The 19,964-nt window shown below is 47.5% G+C and overlaps 1 protein-coding gene across 4 annotated transcripts in view; it reads left to right on the forward strand.

Moving 5' to 3' along the window:
* Positions 1-19,964, forward strand: part of Pax8 (paired box 8) — a 59,111-nt gene that overhangs the window by 24,062 nt on the left and 15,085 nt on the right. Inside the window, exons 3-9 of one of the 4 annotated variants that reach the window (XM_028868681.2) lie at positions 9,434-9,599; positions 10,957-11,154; positions 12,558-12,646; positions 13,018-13,143; positions 13,422-13,597; positions 17,959-18,079; positions 18,552-18,758. In XM_028868681.2, coding sequence (XP_028724514.1) covers positions 9,434-9,599; positions 10,957-11,154; positions 12,558-12,646; positions 13,018-13,143; positions 13,422-13,597; positions 17,959-18,079; positions 18,552-18,758 — 1,083 coding nt within the window. Of the gene's footprint in view, positions 1-9,433; positions 9,600-10,953; positions 11,155-12,557; positions 12,647-13,017; positions 13,144-13,421; positions 13,598-17,958; positions 18,080-18,551; positions 18,759-19,964 lie in introns of all 4 variants that reach the window. The other 3 variants (XM_037204721.1, XM_037204722.1, XM_037204723.1) reach the window with 3 other exon arrangements.

Below are 19,964 nucleotides of genomic sequence, written 5' to 3' on the forward strand. Positions count from 1 at the left end.
TCCTATGATTGTGCATCTGTTACTCAAGACATTTGGACCGGAAGTGTTTCAAATTTCAGACCTTTCTAGATTTGGTAATATTTGCGCACGCACGCACGCACGCACACACGCACGCACACACGCACGCACTCACACAGTCTTGAGGATGAGACCCGAGTCTCTATGTCATCATGGCATTCCTTCATGTATTCCTTAGGCCTATAACCCAAAGGCCATTTTGTGCGAGATTTCCATGCACCTGTATTTTCACTCACACCCTTCAGAGAAGTCAGGTCAGGAACATTTAGCTTGTTGATACTAAAGAAGTTTATGATTTTTGAAAACATTTCGTATTTAGGGAATTTGGATTAGGGATGATCAACCTGGGTCTCAGAGATACTTCATTTCTTCCTTTGTGCTTTTATATCCCTGGACACCCAGGGAATTTTGTTAAAACCCTTCTGCTGAAATTCCTAGGAACAGGTTTCTGTCTTCTGACCACACTCTGAATGATGCTACCAGAAGAAATGGGAGGAAAGCAGGTTCTGGGATTGGATTGTCCTTGTCATTGTCCTTGAAGGTAGTGTTTAACTCGTAGGCAATGTGAAGCAGGAATGTTTCTTTTCTTTTATACTGACTGAAGGACAGCACAGACACAATGTAGCACTTCCCACACAGTCACGAGTCAAAACTTTCTCCATAGCAGGTATCTGAGTTCACAGAAAGGTAATTTCTGCTACTAATCTACTGTCTCCTTGGCTTGAGCTGTGACGCGTGGGTCTTCTCCCAACAGAACCGTGAGCCTCACAAGGCCAGAACTGTGTAGTCCCCCATCATTCTCCACGGAACCTTTGCAACCAGAGTTAAAAATAAAAGGCTTCTTAAGGAGGAGTTTTAAGACCCACACTGGGGACAGCTTCCACATTGGTGCAAAGCTGTAACAATAGCACTTATTTCTCCTGAGCTCCTTCAGAACCTGCAGCCACATTCACCCGTAAATCTGGCTCCTCACCGAAGTAGGCATCAGAGGCTCGATGTCAGCCAGTAGAAAGGCCACTGCAGTCATTCCCTGGGTTCTCCAGAAGCGTTGAAAACCCCGCTTTCCCCAGGCTGTGAAATGTGGAACTCCTTCAAATACTTACATCTAGCAGTCTGTGGGAAACAGAGTTCTGTTGAAGGCAAAGAATATGTAGTCTGCTCTAAACCTCCTATGGGTCTGCTTTCTTCTCTCTATTTCTTTGTTCTTCTCTGTTTTCCTTCACTTTTTTCCTTCCCTTCCCTTCCCTTCCCTTCCCTTCCCTTCCCTTCCCTTTTCTTCCCTTCCCTCCCCTCCCCTCCCCTCCCCTCCCCTCCCCTTCCCTTCCCTTTCTTCCTTCTTTCCAATAATGAATTAAATAAGCATGATTTGATATCACTGTGTACCAAGTGTTACTCTGGATGCTAAGGTTTCAGTAACAACAACAACACCAATAATAATAATAATAATAATAATAATAATAATAAACCTCCCCTCAAGAGACTGTCAATCTATGCAGCAGAGCACAGTCAATAGCTGGGCACTTATAGTTTGCTAAATGTGATAGTAGTAGGACTTGGGCCTGGCTCCTTTAACAGAAAGGACCAGAGGGAGCAGGCAAGACATGGAGGACTTCCTGGAGGAGGCTAGCTCTTAAGATATAAATGAAATCAATCAGGAGAAAATAAGGTACTGTACTCCAGGCATGGGGGATGGCATGAGTGAGGACTCTGGGCAGGACTCAGGTGCTGTGACAGAAATGGTAAGCAATTATGTGCACTAGGACATGGATTTTAAGGCTTAGATAGGTGGAGGAAGGAGTCAAGAGAGGAAAGAAAGCCCATGGTGGGTCTTGTCTGCCGAATTTAGAAGCTTTGACTGACCACGAAGGGAAGGATGCTGTGCGTTTTCTTTAAACATTCTTAAACATGGGAGGGATACGTCCAGACATGGGTTTGGATGTGGGGATTTCCAACTACGTAACAAAGAGTCACATGGGGAAGCCTGGAGGGAGATCAATGAGTCCAGCTAACTTCTCCCACCGTCTGGATTATGTCACCATGGGGGTTTTTCCTTGGTCTTCTTGAAATGATTCCATCTCTTGTTCCCCCTGTATTATTCTTTAATTCTACATCCATCGAGTCCTTGCATGCATCTTAAGTATTTATTAAACATTTATTTGTGTATTTGCCAAATGTATAACTCTTCTTAGACTCTCTATCACTGGACTAAAAGCTCCATGAAGGTCAAGATCAATTTTATGTACCCATTTCTGCTAAAGTGTTTGGTATGTCATAGTGCAGAAGACAATGCTGAATATGTGGGACTTTGAATGCTGAAGACACCTAGAAGATATCAGTGTAAATATTTAGAGATAGAAATGAGATGGCCTGGTGAGAGTGGAAAATGTGTAAAGCAGTTGGCTAGTTCATATGGGATATGTTTATTTAGCATGTTACATAACTTAACAATAAACAAAACAAATATTTTTGACCTCATGTGGCTTTTAGTCTGGTAACAGATGGACATTTTTCATTTATATAATTATGCAAAGATATTTGGATCACCCCACACAACCTTCTCCTCATTCAAATTTGCCCCGACTGTGAAAATTCCCCTCCTTATTTTCAAACAAGTTTCTCAAAAAAAAAAAAAAAAAAAAAAAATCATACTCGATGCTGCACTTTGATGAACACTATGTAATAAATGTAAAGAATGCTGGGAAAACATCTACACAAGAGGCTCAACCTAGTCTGTAAATAAAAAGCGAAGCTCCTAAAGGCCAGTGAGTCCATGCTCAACTACAGGGTAAACAGGAGTCAATTAGATCAAAGGGGAAGACAGAAGTTCTTCTTCGTGGAGGGAACAGCATGTGCAAAGGCCCAAAGGCATCATGTGCGTTGACATCAGCAGAGGACCAGTGATGGAGAGTACGGTAGCAAACAACACGTGATGAAGCTGGAGAGGTAGTCTCTCTGTATTCATGGGGCTGTTGTCATCAGCCAAGATGGCCTGGGGGTGGGCATGGTGATTATTTACTACTTAAGAGATTTCTTATAGGAAGCTGAATGTAAGGGGGGGGACACTCCTCTGTACTTACAATGCTATGAAAAGATAGGCAGTATGTAAAACCATAAGGGTGGGGTGCCCAGTGAAGGTGTACAGAGTGAGACCAGCGCTGGGATTTGAGAGATGTGTGGAAACAGAAAACGGGGATATACCCCATTAGAGAGAACTGAAAAGCCGAGGCTGGTCATGTAAGGAACCAGGAGATAGTCATGGAAGCCTCGTGAAGAGGGAGAGTCTGGCACCCTCTACCCACACATCTCTAAGTGTTTGAGCACATGCCAAGCATGAGGCTTAAGAGAGAGCTGACCCCTGAAAGGGAAGGGAGGACATGGGAGGAACAGGAAAGGCAAGTGGGATTACTTTTTAAGGCATTTTGGGTTGAAAAGAATTGGAAGAAAGAGTTTCACAGCCAAGGAAAGAATTTTCAGGTAGGGGCTGGAGAGAGTACATAGATTGATTTCATTTTATTTGTAGATTCAGAGTGTGGACCTAGCGGACAGTGAGTGGTTAAAAAAAAAACAAACTTTTTTTTTTTTTTTAAGTAGCACAATAAATTAGAGAGCCAGTCTGAAGAGCGTTTGGAACATGAGAGGTCTATGGGAAATGAGTGAGGAAGGTAAACAGTCGCCTTACTTAGCCACTCTCTCTCCTCTCTAGCTTCCCATAGAAGGACAAGTGCCAGGCACAGAGACACCAAAGGTCAGGCAGAGAGATGGGGGCAGAGTGGATGCACGATGCTGCTTTCCAGCAGGGCAGCTCATCTTCTCTAAGCCCAAGGATCTAACGTGCACATAACCTCATGGGTTGAAGTGATCTGGTGGATCAACTTGGGACAGTGGTATCCCATGGTTCTAGAACACTTTCCTTAGGCACAGTTTGAGACAAAGTCCTTGAATTTTTTTATTCCATAAAGGTGTAAAGGCAAGAGGGAGAAGCAGCTGGGAGCTTGTGGCCATTGCAGACTTATAAGCCAGTGTCCTGGGGAAGGGCAACACCAGACTGAGACCATCAGAGACTCATTAGCATCAGCAAGGCTTATTCTTCGTGGGAGGGAAGTAGCATGGTATGAAGGGAACCCCAGGGCAGCCACTGCATCTCTTACGATAGCCTTGCCAAGGGTCAAACATCTGTCCACCTTGACTCTCTTTGGAACTAAAGTAAAAAATAAATAAATAAATAAATAAATAAATAAATAAATAAATAAATAAATAAATAAATCCCCAGATAGTAAAATCAGTTTTTACAGCGCAGCACTTTGAGCTATTGTTATTTTGGGGCTGAGCTTCAAGGAATTAAGATGAAATTTAAAAAAAGAAAAGAAAAGAAAAGAAAGAAAGAAAGGAAGGAAGAAAGAAAGAAAAGAAAAGAAAAAAGTGCCGTGGAATGCAATTTGAGGGTCCCACTATAGGGACTCTGAGTTAGGTGCTATGTAAACAAAGACTTGGATTCTACCCTTGAGGAATTCATGAAGAAATCCGATAGAAAAAGCTGTTGGCCAGAAGCCAGTGATGGGATGGGCAATGGTGCAAGAGACTGTGGAGGGCCAGGCAAGGTGTGCTCCCTCTCAAGTGTTTGACATTAGTTCAAGCAATGTGAGTGTTCAGTGACGTCTCTGGTTCACTCTTCCATCCTTACTTCTTAAATCCTTCTAAGTAGAGAAGAAATTACCAGTGTCCTTGAACTTCCTGAAATGGTCATTTTCCCCTAAACCATGCTTTTAGACAGCAAGCTTCAACTAAAGCTTTCCAGCCCTGCCGATCCCTTTAAGTCAAGCTAACTCCTCTCTGATCATGGAAGCTTGCATTCCCTATCTGAAGACCTCCATACTCAAGAGCTTTCTTACATCCAGCCAGGCTTCCTCCTACACATCCACCTGACCCACCCACAGTCCTCTAGACATACAAAAGGCCTTTGCTTATGAAGCTTCAAACCTCCTCCTGGTTTACACTTTTCCCAACCCTACCTCTGGACCAACCAGGGAGCTCCTACTTAACCACCGGCTTCCGGCCTTAAGGCCCACCTGCCCATAAAGTACAAAGCAGCATGGGAAGGAGGTTAGTACAGTGGGCATCAGCCCCTCACTGAGGGCAGGAAGGAAGCCTGCACCCACCTCTGGGCATTTGGTGGTGAATCACCTAGAGAAGTCCACTCCCCCACACCGGACACAGAAAATACAAAGGCCCTTCCACTACAGAACTCAGTTCAAAACCTCAGCCCATAGAGGCTGTCTTCATAGGCAGCCAGTTGGCCCTTCCCAATCTTTCTTTCATTCATGATCTATAGAGATGGTAAATGGCATTCAACTTGATCAAAGCACCAGGACTTTATGCAAGGGCCTTTTCTTACTTCCTACTTTTTTCCCCCTAGTTATTCCGTTGACTCCTCTCTGACTGCCTTTGTGCTCCTCCAAGGAAATTCTACCTTGACTCGGAGATTCCCAGTTAATCTGGTTGTGTCCCCTGAAAAAAGTTAAGCATTCATGTCTCATTCAAGGTTACACACAGGGCTCTGTACTCAAGTCACCATTAGCATTTTGTTAATATGTGTTGAATCGAAATGAAAGTCATTAAATACACATAATGATTACAATTCTTGGCAAAAGATGGAAGAGAGAATATGATCTTGTTTGTTTTGTCAGCCTGTGCCCAATGCCCAGTGGAAACCAGTGAGTGGTTCCACAATATCAGCCTTCACACAGTCTGGAAGCTTCTTAGGAACGTACTTTTAAAACCGTGTTTATTAATTCTTTGAGAATTTCCTACAATGTATCTTGATCATATTCATCTGATTCCCCCAATTCTTTCTAGATCACCCCTCACCTCCCTATCTACCCAACGACCATCTCGTGTGTGTGTGTGTGTGTGTGTGTGTGTGTGTGTGTGTGTGTGTGTGTGTGTGTTGCGTGTGTGCACCAATCCATTGAGTCCAGTTTGTGTAGGCTGGGAGTAGAACCAGATGTCATACCACTAAAGAACTGGCCTTCCCTTTCCTATCAGCAATGGAATCCCAATAGATCCTGAGCCAGGGTTGGGGCTTCCTGTTCCTTCCCTCTTCTATGCTGAGATTTTTGTCCGGCTCAAGTGTGTGCAGATCTGGTGCATGCTGTTAGAACTCCTGTGAGTTCATAAGTGTACCTGCTCTGTTGTGTCCGGAAAACACGGTTTCCTTGAAGTCATGCACCACCTCTGGCTCTTACAATCTTTCCACCCCCTGTTCTGCATAGATCTTTGAGCCTTGAGGGGAGGATGTGATGTATATGTCCCATTTAGGGCTGAGCACTACAAAGTAACATATTCTCTTCACAATGAAGAGTTGTGGGTCTCTGACAAACACAAACTCTTGGTTCTACCTTGACCAACTGATTTTAAAAAAACTTAAGGTGTTATACTCAATAGGTTTTTATTCAACAAACCCTGCAAGTGACTCTGGTGTGTGTTTCAGTTTGAGAACTACTACCTAAGTGTTAGGGCCTAGTCAGGGTGGTACCATTCAACCATGTTAATGTTATAATGAAAACCTTTATATTTCTATCAAGACTTGGAGCTAAATAGAAGCACTTCTCCACCATCATCCCATCTTCCCATTGCACTTGTTATTATCACGGGCAGATACAGTGAGAAATGCCAAGCTCCATGTCATGCCTACGGTCCCAAACAACCGAATCTACTCAAATGATATGACTAAAACACTTAGAGTCAAGGCAGATATCTGATCCAAGATCTTCCACAGTAAAATAATGCCTAGAGAAGTCAGTTCAGGGCCAGAGATGTGGCTGGCTGCTGTTCAGAAAGCAGCAGTAAGGTCCCGGGGATCTGGGTTTCTAAGGATTCTGTGTCAGCCCTTCGGATAATTTAGGACCATAATTTGTACTATGACTATTGGAGAATCACATGAGTAGATTGTATTTTTGTTTTGTTTTCAGGTAAAATGCTCAATTTGTGACACTCCTGTATCACACACACACACACACACACACACACACACACACACACACACACACACACAAAATCTGACTTGCAGATAAAGAGATTCTAGCGTAAAGATCTATGCCTCATGCCGTAAAAATTCTGGAAAATCGGGACAAGTTTGGTTAGCTGTCTGATGCGCCCTGGTGGTCAGTGTCTATATCCCAAAGAGTCAAAAGGTGCCAGTGAGGGAGTGAGGAGCAATCTTTCCACAAGGGGCATCATGGCCAGTGAGGGGTCAGAGGAATAAGTTCAAGAGCTGTAAGAGCCATATTGCCTATCACCTGGGCTGGACTGAAGGTCCCTGAGACATCATCCAACTCATGGAAAAGTATTCACTGGGACAGGTGGCCTAGAACAGGACAGGCAGAAGCTGTGCCTGGAAGATGGACCACCATGTCCCTCATGCTTGGTGCGAAGCCAGCGCATTTTTCCTCCTGACTTAATGCCTAGGACAGAGGCTTTTTGACCTTGTTTGTTTGTTGTAAGGGAAATTATCTGTTCTGTTGAAGACAGCTTGGGCCCCTGGGAAGAAAATGGGAGGTGGTTCTGAATGTGCTAAGTCAGTGGGTGATTATGGGCACAGTGTGCCCAACAAAGGCACTTCCCACCCTTGCCCATACATATTGTTAACTGATCACACTGACCTGGTATTAACTTTCCCTTCTTACTGGCTGACTCTCCATGACTCCCTGTACAATACTGGCTGCCATGCAGTAAGCTTCCTGGGATCCTGAGCATTTGGGCTCAATCCTTTCTGCTCCACATCAACCTCTAGCGTTCTTATGCCTCCCCATCCTAAGCTAGATCGCCAGATCCAGTCCTTGGTGTGAAAAGATGCTAGTCATGCCTAGGCAATGACACTGTCATCATAAGGTTGTAGAGACAGGGTCAGCTCCAGCCATCAATCAAGGGCCTACACAGAAGCAGCAATGACAGGAGCCCTGAGCTTTGTTTGGATCCTGGCTGCTCTTCACATAAGCTGAGTCATTCTCGTTAAGTCACTGGAATGTTCTTTATCTCTTGGGAAATTGGACATCTCAGTTCTGGAATTAATCCAACATGGATCATAGAGTTGAAAGTATTGCAAATCTAACAGACACCCTCCCCGTTTCACCTCAAAACCTTTGCATGTACTATTCCCATGGCTCAAACAGGATCTCCTTTCTCTCATCTAGCACTTCTTTGCCCTGAGTCTCAGCTTGAGTTTTTCTGAGAATCCTTCTGTGCTTCTTTGGCCAGGGCCAGGTCTACTGATTCAATAATTACCTCTCTAAGCACGAGATTCCAGAGAAGATCATGAGGGATGTTAATTAGCTGGTCTAGGCTCCTGCTGCAATAAGCCCTGTGAGGTGGGTGCAAGTATGCAGATGGTTTTATTCACCTCGGGGCTTCAGAACCTGCTAATCACCTGTCACATACTAGGCACTCAGTAGATATGGGTCTGACTAGATATGTGTGCTCAGAATGAAGCATAGAATCGGCCCAGAGGGTAGAGGTCAAGTCAGAGAAGCAGCTAAGGCTTGGCTTGCCATGTACTGTACTACCCCTACCCCAGCCTGACACAGTGGTCCTAGACTCATGACATGTGTTCTAGTGAGTTCTCAGCTTGCTGTGTTTAGTTCTCTGAACTGTCAAAGGGAAGAAAACTTGGGGTTGCTTAGGCGAGAGGCAGACCACAGACAGGGCCTAGTCCATTCTGACCTACCTCAACCAGAGACTCTCCTTCACGTCTTTGTGTTTGTGTTCTACACTATGATTATGTAGCTGGACAGGGTGGTGCACACCTTTGCTCCCAGCATGCAGGAGGCAGAGGCAGGCAGATCTCTGTCAGTTCGAGGCCAGCCTGGTTGGTCTACAGAGTGAGTTCCAGGACAGTTAGGGCTGTTACACAGAGAAACCCTGTCTTGAAAAATCAAGAAAAAAAAAAGTTCTGTAGTTTAAGAGGAGCAAGACAAAGAGAAAGAAAAGGAAACTTAGGGGGAAGGAAGATATTTCCCCAGTGCCCAGTGTCCTTCAGTGAGCTGAGTGTATCGGCTTAAGAAAAATCCGCATCCTCCACTCCTTTCTCGTCTGCAAATGGAGGAAAGTGGGGGGAAAGGACGTTGACGATGCTTGGCAAGAGGGGGCTCCTGAAAGAGATGGAGCACGTCCAAAGGGTCATCTGATAGTGATGTGCTCCTTTTGAACCCTCACATGACAGACGGGGTGAGCCGCCTATACCACAAGTGCCAGCCTTTCTAGGAGGTGTGTTTCTGAGCAAGATGGAGTTCACATAGAGGGAGAGCTGAGGAAACTGACCATGGAGTGCCCAGACACGGTCACACACAATACTCATACTGATTCTCACCCAACGTTTACCACCTGGTTCTGACAATTGTTCCTGACAATGCTGTCTTTGTAGGCCACGGAGGGCTGAATCAGCTAGGAGGGGCCTTTGTGAATGGCAGGCCTCTGCCGGAAGTTGTCCGTCAACGCATCGTAGACCTGGCCCACCAGGGTGTAAGGCCCTGTGACATCTCCCGCCAGCTCCGTGTCAGCCATGGCTGTGTCAGCAAGATCCTTGGCAGGTAAGCACAAAATTCACCATGTGCCACCTACCTCAGGATGTTGTGTGTTTCAAGCCACAACTACTGAATCAGCCTCTCTGCTAGGCTCGTGGCTTTTGTAAGATAGCCAGGAAGCACAAAACTCAGAAATACAGAAGACTGAGAAGCATTGATCTGTAAGGCTCACTGTGGTGGTTCATAGCCCTGGCTGTGCCAGAAAACTCTAAACTCTCACAATAAATAAGAAGGTCAGGGTCTAGGCTCCAGCACAGATAATAGGAGGGAATGGACTCAAATTCACATATACCAGCAGCCTCTGCCTCACTCAAGTAATTCTAATTCTTTCAGTCAGGGCTGAGAACCACAGGGCACAGGTTCAGAAGGACAAAGAACACTTCCACTGGAAATATCCTTTAAGTAGAGAATTTGGGAATTCCAAAGTTCCATGCCCTATCTACCTTACTTGCCAACCGGCCCCACACAGACCCTATATAGGTTGAAGGGACGCTCTGCTTCATGGAAGCAAAGGGGCTGAGGTAATGGACCACAGAGAGCCCTGGCTCTCTACTTGATACCGTTAGAGGGAAAGAGGCCTTTTCTCAGGGCCAAGGGGACAGTATTAGGAAGATGATTGAGGAGTCCCAGAGAGGAGACGAGCTCTGATTGGCGATGACGATGGCGTTTTTAAAGACCATGTTATTCATTGGCAGCAGAGACCGGAAAAGACCAAAAGAGGCCAGAGGGCATCTTGATCAAGGCTCCAATCTGTCAGTCAGCTAGTTGTGAGGTGGATAGGTTCTGGAGGAGGAGGAGGCTCATCTTCAGGGGGCTGAATCAGGCCAGGGATCCCAAGTGAGGCTGGACTTCAGAGTCTGGGAGAAGCAGCTTGAACCATGGAACCTGGTAGAAAACCAGAGGGCAAAGGGTGAGGGGGACGGCCCAGACTTGGACGAGGCAAAAGTGACCCCGAAAGAAGGGTCAGTGACTCCAGCTGGCTTCCCTGAGTGAGGCCAGGAGAGCGAAGGAGCAGAGTCAATCATGCTAAGAGAAAGTGAATAAGAGAAAGGAACTGCTGCAAGCCTGTGACTCCACAGTGCCCTTTCTTACAAGGGAGATCCTTGTGTGCTTTCTGGTGCTGGCCAGAGGCAGAAGACAGAGAACCCAGGACGAAGTCTTTGCAGAGGGGTCTTGCTTTGGTAGCAGCATAAATCTACCCAAACAAGACAAGTGGATTGTTGGAGAGAAATCCACTGTTAGCCTGAGCAGGAGTCAGGGGAGAGGCATGTCTCATTCCCACACCTCTCCTCAGGAGACTCATAGGGGTTCGAAGGCCCCACCTGCTTATCGGGTAATTTGGGGGGGTTCTCTATTGGAGTAGGTACTACGAGACTGGCAGCATCCGGCCTGGAGTGATCGGGGGCTCCAAGCCCAAGGTGGCCACTCCCAAGGTGGTGGAGAAGATAGGGGACTACAAGCGGCAGAATCCTACCATGTTCGCTTGGGAGATCCGGGACCGGCTCCTGGCAGAAGGCGTTTGTGACAATGACACTGTACCCAGTGTCAGCTCCATCAACAGGTGAGAGACAGCGGCTTCCGGCCCCCTCCTAGGTTCTGGAAGATTCCTGTAAGAAACATGAAGGGCCTGGCCTGGGTAGAGTGGGGGTTTTGGAAGAGCCTTTGCTTTGAAGAATCAGGCAGGAGCTCCCAGGCCTGGCACATGTCACCTCCTCTCAGCCTTCTCCTGCTCATGTTATGGAGTCCCCCTCTGTCCCCACACTCTGCTGTGCCGTATCGTGTCCCCTTCCTTAAACACTCTGTCCTTTTTCATTCCATGGAAGAAACTTCTTGAGCAGATCCTTTCCTGAGCCTCACTGGCATACTTAGTTACTTGTTCACTTTTTCAATCATTTGCTCACTGCCTCCATCATTCATTTACTCACTCATTCATTCACACATAACTCATGCATTTCTTCTGTGTTAGTTCCCAGAACACAAAATCCCTGTCCTTGTGGAGCTTATGATCTAATGAGAACACAGACACAGAGTACCCACAAAGACATGGCAAAAACGCAGTTACCTGTCCTGATGAGGCTAGGAGCCTGGTGGCATGTGGGCTAGCCTATGGTAACCTGTTTTAGGGAAGTCATGAAGGCTTTTCCCTAAGTAAGAAGCAGTGAGTAGGAATTAACTAGGTGGAAAGCGTTACCAGATGAACTCTGCAGCACACACAGAAGCCTGTGGCTAATGAGAGCTTGCACAGGAGATGAAAGTCAGTTAAGAGACAAGAACATGAAGTATACTGAGCATAAGATGCCAGAAGAAACTGTCCCCAAGAAGCCTGTGGTCCCCTTAACAGATCCCCGCCTTTAACGCATGTACGGAGGGCATCCAGTAGTGTGTTTTAAGCAGGAAGCTGATTTGTATTTGAAAAAGCTCACTCTGGCTGAAAAGGAGAGAAACAATTGGATAGATCATGTGGGGTGGGTCACTTCGATTCTGTAGAGGAACAGAGCAGATGGTGGCACACACTCGGATGTTCACAATGAGATACAAAACAAGATCAATTCTGGGGAGGCTATCGAGGTCAAATTGGCAGAACCCTGTTAAGCTGCATCTGTATCTCTGCCTTGAGAGGCCCATGTTTTTAGTCACAACACGGGGCATGGAGAAACATGAGGTGAGGTCATAGTTTGATGGCTGACTCATTGGGTTGGAGACACATATAAGTGGCTGCTGGGCAGCAGTGGTGTATGCCTTTAATCCCAGCACTCGGGAGGCAGAGGCAGGCAGATCTCTGTGAGTTCGAGGCCAGCCTGGGCTATAGAGTGAGTTCCAAAGCTACACAGAGAAACCCTGTGTCAAAAAACCAAAACCAATATATATATGTGGGTTGCCATATAGGTGACTGGATCCTGGATAGCCATAGCTCCTATTCCTATTTCCTCCTCTTTCTCTAACAGTCCTTCTGCTTCCTCGCAGAATCATTCGAACCAAAGTGCAGCAGCCGTTCAACCTTCCCATGGACAGCTGCGTGGCCACCAAGTCCCTGAGCCCAGGACACACACTGAGTGAGTGCTCAGGGATGTGGCTGTTCCTACACCTTTGAATGTAGACCCAATCCCCACACCCCTGCAAACACAGATGCATACAGACACACAAGAACATGTGAGTGCTCGCATGTTTGGATACAGACTGGGTTTGTACCCTGAGACAAAGTCTACTTCCACGCTCATGGGAGACTCGCAGGAAGGGGGGGGGGAATGGACACACTTCAGACAAACATCCTTCTAGGAATCCCTTCCCGCCAGCAGGCCCTTGGAGTGAAGGACTCTAGCTCTCCAGGGCCTCGGTCCACAGCATGGCTTTGAACCCACGGCAGCAGCAGGGGCTGCGGGGAGTATCACCTCCCGCTTCCGACCTTCCCTTTGCTCCTTTGCAGTTCCCAGCTCCGCTGTAACGCCCCCAGAGTCACCCCAGTCAGATTCCTTGGGCTCTACCTACTCTATCAACGGACTCCTGGGAATCGCTCAGCCTGGCAGTGACAACAAGAGAAAGATGGATGACAGTGAGTTCTCGGGGGGGGGGGGGGGGGGGACCTGGGGGTGGTACGAGACACAGGACGCCACTTTGCTCAAGCTTTGAGAGGAAGGCGGGGCCTTTCCTTCGGCCCAGGACGGGGTAGGGTTCTGAAACCCCCTCTTCACAGGAGCACGGGTCCTTCCTCTTGCTGGCCCTTTCCCTACCTTCTCAGCTTTGTCTGCTCCTCTGCTTTGGCCACTTGGTCTGGTGGCTTGGTAGAGGGGTCCCCTGAGAGCTTTCTTCCTGCCTGCCTGGGGGCACTAGGTGACCAGGACAGCTGTCGGCTGAGCATCGACTCCCAGAGCAGCAGCAGCGGTCCCCGAAAGCACCTTCGGACAGACGCCTTTAGCCAGCACCACCTGGAGCCGCTTGACTGCCCATTTGAGCGGCAGCACTACTCGGAGGCTTATGCCTCCCCCAGCCACACCAAAGGCGAGCAGGTAAGAAGGTGGGGTGCAGGACATAGGCAGAGTAGGCAAGGACCAGAGCAAAGTATGAACTCTAGCCATCAAAACACTCCAAATTGCTCCTATGGGCTCAGGGCACTCACGTGATGCAACGTCCAGCTGCAGGCATGCCTTGTTCACAAGATGTCTTGCCCTCTTCTCTCTGAATCTGAACGCTGAACCTAGTTTTTGCAGGCAGGGCCATCCTTTTGCAATCTATGGCTTCCTCCAACAATAGAATCACACCCTTCTGATGATGACCTCAATAGCACACCTAGCCCCACCTCAATCTTTCCCTTTTCACAGCCTGGGAGTCAGTGTGACTCATGTGCTCAAGTACACCGACCTCATTCACACCTCTCTGCCCTGGCACACCATGTGCCCTCCTGGTAGAATGCTTTTCTTCTCACTGCTCCACCTGGAAAAACACCAGCTGGCTGTAATGACTCAGCTCAACTGCCCTCTCCACGAATTTGTCCCGGCCCCTCACCTACGATTCACCCCTCTGGCCCGTCATCCTTTTTGTCTCACATGCGGCTTCTGTTGACTTCACAGTTCATCCTAATAATCCAGCGGGCAGGGGGTAAAGGCAACAGACTTCTTAAGGACAGGGCAGCCTCTTGAGACACCCCTGCCCTCATCTCTAGAGCCAACTATTATTATTATTATTTATTAATACTACTTTTTTGTGGTGATGGAGATCAAACCCAGGGCTTCACACACACTAGATGAGCCCTCTACCTTTGAGTAACATCCCAAGCCCAGGATTTTAATGGCTACGCAACAAAGGTATATCAAATAGATGAACCAATGAATAAATTGAGAAATCAAGAATGCTTAAGACACAGCTATAGGAAGTTTTCCTCCCCAGAGCTTAGAATGGGTTACAATGGGATGGCTTCTGGAAAAAGCAGACAGAGATATGAACATTGCCACGCTGTGGCCAACAAATACCACGTAATGCTATCAACCACTGATAGGCATTTAATATGTCAATGGTTCCAATGTCTGTCTCCCTTCATCCCATCTAGTCAAATAGTTCAGGAAACTCTTTGGGGTATGGCCTATCACTCCTCTTGGCTTGAGGCAAGTCTATAAGCACACCTTTAAGACCTGAGGGAGACAATGATGATGCTAACAAGCAGTTGAAACATTGCCAATGAACGGCTGGGTTGCTGGCCCCGCGCCAACCCCCACAGCTGGGTAGGCAATATGCGTCAGTGATTTTTATCAGCCTTGGCTATGACAGCTGTGAATGGTGTAGACAAAGTTGGCTATCAGCAGACCCAGGGAGAAGGCCTGGGTGCACATCTGATAATCAGAGCATGTCTCTAAGAGGCAATTGTTGAGCCTGCAGGAAGCTCATTCTATGGTGGTGAGCCTGCAAAATGCAAAGGGCATAAACTAGCTACCCTTGGAGAATAATGAAGCCCCAAAAGGAGACCCTTGGTATCCACTAGGTCCTAGAGCCATTTTCTGGCTTCACCCACAAGTCTTCCGAAGGACCTTACTTGGTTAGAGTGAGCCCTTGTGCCATGCTGGTGGGTATGCATGGAGGCTCTTAGGATGAGAGACTCTTAGAACTACAGGAGACTTGGAGGCCACACAGCCTAGCTTTTCAATTTTTATGAGGATTACTCAGGGCCTGGAGAATGGGAGGACTTGGGGGAAGCAGATGATTGCAGAGTTTAGGACTGCCAACCCTAGTTTCATTAATAGGGATTGATCTACCCTTACTTATTTTTGACATGACAATTCCATGGATGTTCCCCCTTGCCACCCTCCTTGGTTGGGTCCTTTGTTTTGTTGGGGTTTTTTTTGTTTTTTTTTTTTTTTGGTTTTTTGAGACAGGGTTTCTCTGTATACCTTTGCACCTTTCCTGGAACTCACTCTATAGCCCAGGCTGGCCTTGAACTCACAGAGATCCACCTGCCTCTGCCTCCCAAGTGCTGGGATTAAAAGCGTGCACCACCACCACCTGGCTCTTGTTTTTTTGTTTTGTTTTGTTTTGTTTTTTTAATGAGACGGGGTTTTTCTGTGTAGCTTTGACTGTCCTGAAACTGGCTTTGTAGACCAGGCTACCCTCAAACTCACAGACATCCGACTGCATTTGCTTCCCGAGTGCTGGGATTAAAGGTGTGTGCTGGGGCATTCTTATGCAATGACTAAATAAAACAAGACCATTTGAAAATCATTAAACTTGTTTAAGCCCTTAGCCTAGGGAACTAAACTGAAGCCCAATCCAGTGTCCCTCAGCTGCTCCTTCATTCACTCATCAAGCTGCATTGTGAAGGGCAGAGAGCACCCAGCCTGAGCCTTGCTCTTTGGCTTATCGTGTCTGTGCCACCCAGAAGGAACATGCTCTTTCACCCAGGCAGATAAAGCATCGTGTCTTTGGGAGACAAGCCGGTACTGATACCTGGTCGTAGCATGGGATGAAGACACACACTTCTTTCTGGAAAATCAACAAGGGTGAAAGTGACCCCATTTCCTTCTGCAGTGTCACCCCCGGTGTTGTTAGAAGTCTGAGTAGCTCTTCCTCTGTATTTTAAGCCCACCACCGTATAAATCAACAGAGTGAGAGAGAAGGTTGTGAAGACAGGCCAAGAATGTGGCAGTTACTGACTCTTCCTATGGTAGTAAAATACGTCTATCATCACTTCTTGCTGGACATCTATGCTTGCTGAGTGTTCTGTGCCAAGCAACACTTTATTTAAAATCACAGTTAATATTTAATCAGTCGTGTGCAGTAAATTCTAGGACCCTTATACTTAAAGGTAGGAAAAAAAAAAATCAAGGCTCGGAGAGTTCAAACAGACCACAGCTCCCTGCAGACTGCAGAATCAAAACCCTAGGTCATTTTAGCTCTGAATCATTACCCTTTCCTGGCCCCAATTCAAGTTCAAATCCAGAAAACAAAACAAAAAACCCAGTCATCGTTGGCATGTTTAAGAAAGTAAATGCAACACCACCCAAACCTCTAACTATATAGCTTTCCTTTTCTCTTTGGCCTGGATTTGGAACAGAAACTTGATTTTGAGTAAGTGTTTTGCTGTCAAATCAACAAGACGTTTGAAACTTTTCTCACACTCTCTAGAAATTAGGTATTTTATTCAGTTTCATTAGAATCTAGCTCTGAGCGACTCCACCCTGCCTCTAAGTAGGCCCCCTCGGCAGGATGGAACCAGAGTGCCATTTAGTCAGTAATTGCTGCTACATGCTGATGGTGCCCTGGTGGCCTCCAGAATTGACTGCAGCTTCCAAAAGTGCCCTGCATGCAACTGGAAAGCATTGTGACTCCTTGGAGAACTGAGCTCAATGGAAATTACTGAAAACAATTGTCTTCAGCAGAACTGTTATATAACCATGGACCGTTCCTTGATTCTAGTCTTGTACAACAGTTCGTAGAGTGCTTTTATAAAATGTGTGCCCTGTGTGTGTGGAGTGGATGTGAGCTGTCTCTCCCTGGGAAGGGCAGCAGGGAGCCAGGGGGTTGGGGTGGGGGTGAGGGGTGGACTATATTCATGCCTTTAGCCTAACAAATTATTTTTTCAAGGAGTGCCTTAGACCATAGCTAAGCTCATTTCAAGGAACACGGGTAGTTGAAACAAGCTCTTATTGAAGATGACCCCAAGTACTTGATAGAATTTTTGAAACAAAATGAATCCTATGTATCTTTCAAGGTGAAACTAAATGTTTCTACTTGCACGTGTAACGTAAATCTAACATAGTCTTACTGGTTCATGTCACTGGGTTGTTCAATAAGAATAATAGCAGCAAAGCCCGAATGTGGGCTCTCTGCAAGTGTAAGAAGTGATGATTGCCATTAGTCTAGGGCAGCAGTTGATAGCAACTGATGAGCACCAGAGCCTGACTCCTAAGAGAAGGGGTGAGTTTCTTCAGCTGGGGACTTGCATTTCCTGTCTATGTAGGAATCAATTACCAGCAGAGTGAGAGACTCTGAGCAGCCCCACCTGCTACCTGCTCCAGCCCTAGGCAATGTCCTGTGTTATGGGCCCAAACATGTAAAGAAATAGGAAGGAGACCGGCACCCGGTCAGGACACGATCCTCTGATGGCCATCCCCATCACATACCTGGGTGTCTATGCCACCAATAGGCCTTGAATTCTGAAGCTTGGTCCTGGGAGGTTTCCAGGTCTTAGAGTGGGAGAACATGGCCCCATCCAACATGCCATGTTGAGCTAAGAGTGGGCAAGAAGGGAGACACAATGAGCAAGGCAGATTTCCCTGGGGAGACTGGTGCCACCCAGTCCAGGGACAGATAGTAGGGACAGTAGGAAGACAGGCTTGCTCAGGGGCCTTGCTCCCCCTGCTGACTTCTCTTTGTTCTCCAGGGGCTGTATCCACTGCCCTTACTCAACAGTGCCCTGGATGATGGGAAGGCTACCCTGACACCTTCCAACACACCCCTGGGACGCAACCTCTCGACTCACCAGACCTACCCGGTGGTGGCAGGTAGGATGCCCAGAGGCTCCTGAGCCATCTGGCCCCTACTGTGAGGGTCAGGATGGGCTTGGGGCAGGGGAAGGCAGAAGTGTCTGGCTGGCAGGAGGAAGGTGTTTGGGGCGCTGGCCTGGAAAGGAAAAGTGGCAAATGGGTGGTGCCTTCCGTCTTTGGCCCCGCCCCGGATCTCCTCACTCCCTCCTGCAGGGAGAGGCTCAGCACACACATACTTCAGTCTCCCCATCCATCTACACTGGCAGAAGGCACAGTAGGGAGGTAGCGCCTCCAGCCCCCTCCCCGCCCTCCCCCCATCTCATTCCATTTGAGGAACACTGTAGCCGCGGCTCCCCATCCTAGAATCCTCCTACAGCAGCCAGGCCTGCCTGTCCCCACACCCTTGCCCCATCTCATGGCTTGTTTTGTGCATGTTCCCACCCCATCATCTCACACCCCTCTCTCCTTGTTGTCTCCCTCCCTCCGGCAGATCCTCATTCACCCTTCGCCATAAAGCAGGAAACCCCAGAGCTCTCCAGTTCTAGCTCCACCCCTTCCTCTTTATCTAGCTCCGCCTTTTTGGATCTGCAGCAAGTCGGCTCTGGGGGCCCAGCAGGTGCCTCGGTCCCACCCTTCAATGCCTTTCCCCATGCTGCCTCCGTGTACGGGCAGTTCACGGGCCAGGCCCTCCTCTCAGGTACGACAGGGAGGTCCTGGGCTCTGTAGTGTCGTGGGGTGGGAGGGAGGTCATCAAGGCCATCCCAAAGTCCTCTGGTCTGAGGCTAGTCCCATCTTTAGCCCAAATCCAGCCCACCACCACCACCACCACCCGAGTCTCTAATTTACTCAGCACATGGTTCTTCCCCTGTGGGAGAAACCAGGAATCAAAAACAGCCATTTTGGGGGTGCCATCAAGTGGGATACATCACTTCAAATAGGGAAATGGGGACCCATACAAAGGAGCTAGGTGCTGTAGAAAGTAAACTTAAAAAAAAAAAAAAAAAAAAAAAAAAAAAAAAAAAAAAAAAAAAAAAAAGGTTCCAAAAGAAACAAAGACAAAATGTGGAGGGGGAAAGCCTCTTGAGTCAATTTCTGGATCAACTTCCTGAAAAGGAATGTTGAGTCACCATTTGTGGCCATGTTCCCGCCCAGGGGAGTGGCAGCATCGGTAAAGGGCATCTGAGCATCTCTCATTGCCTTAACCTTGGTGACTGCACAACCTCACAGCTGGAGTGTTGAGGATCTTGTTCTGGCTTAAAGCCTGAATGAAGTAGGTTAGGGACATCCGGAGCAAACCTCTGTATCCTGGAAAGGAAACAGTCCAAGAGGAAGAGGACCTGCTACAGTCTCCAGATGGGAACAGGGCAAGGGCTGACTGCCCATGTCTAATCTCAACTGGATCTTCCAAACAGGACAGTCTCCCAACCAGTCAGGACCTGAGCAGTGTCTGAAGGACTCAAACTTTGGTTTGGGTACAGGCAGAGACACCTTCACTGCTTCGGACATCTGACTGACTATTAAAACAGGGGCCCTGGGAGGTCCCAGAACTAAGGAAGGAAGCCAGCTAGTTTCCAGCTGAGCACTGGAAGTCTCCTGTGTGAAGAGAGTTTCCCCATTTGAGTCTGGACAGTTAATGACAGACGCATCCCTCCCTGTCTCCTGGTCCCCAGCCCTATCACCTTGAGAGGTTAAAGCGGAGATAAGTGAGACAGGGAGACTTGGTGGGCACAGAGACAGCCCACAGTTGGACCGTCTAGGCCATCTGGACCAGTAGTTTCGAATATTCTAGACCTCTCTTGCATCTTAAAATGAAAGCCTTTGCCAAAGCCAGCTGTCCCAACCAGAGCAGAGTAGCTCCATCTGAAGGAGGAGTGCTGTCCCCAGAGGCCCTTGGGCTTGAGAA

This window comes from Peromyscus leucopus, chromosome 4 (assembly GCF_004664715.2).
Source record: "Peromyscus leucopus breed LL Stock chromosome 4, UCI_PerLeu_2.1, whole genome shotgun sequence".
Taxonomy (NCBI): Eukaryota; Metazoa; Chordata; class Mammalia; order Rodentia; family Cricetidae; genus Peromyscus; species Peromyscus leucopus.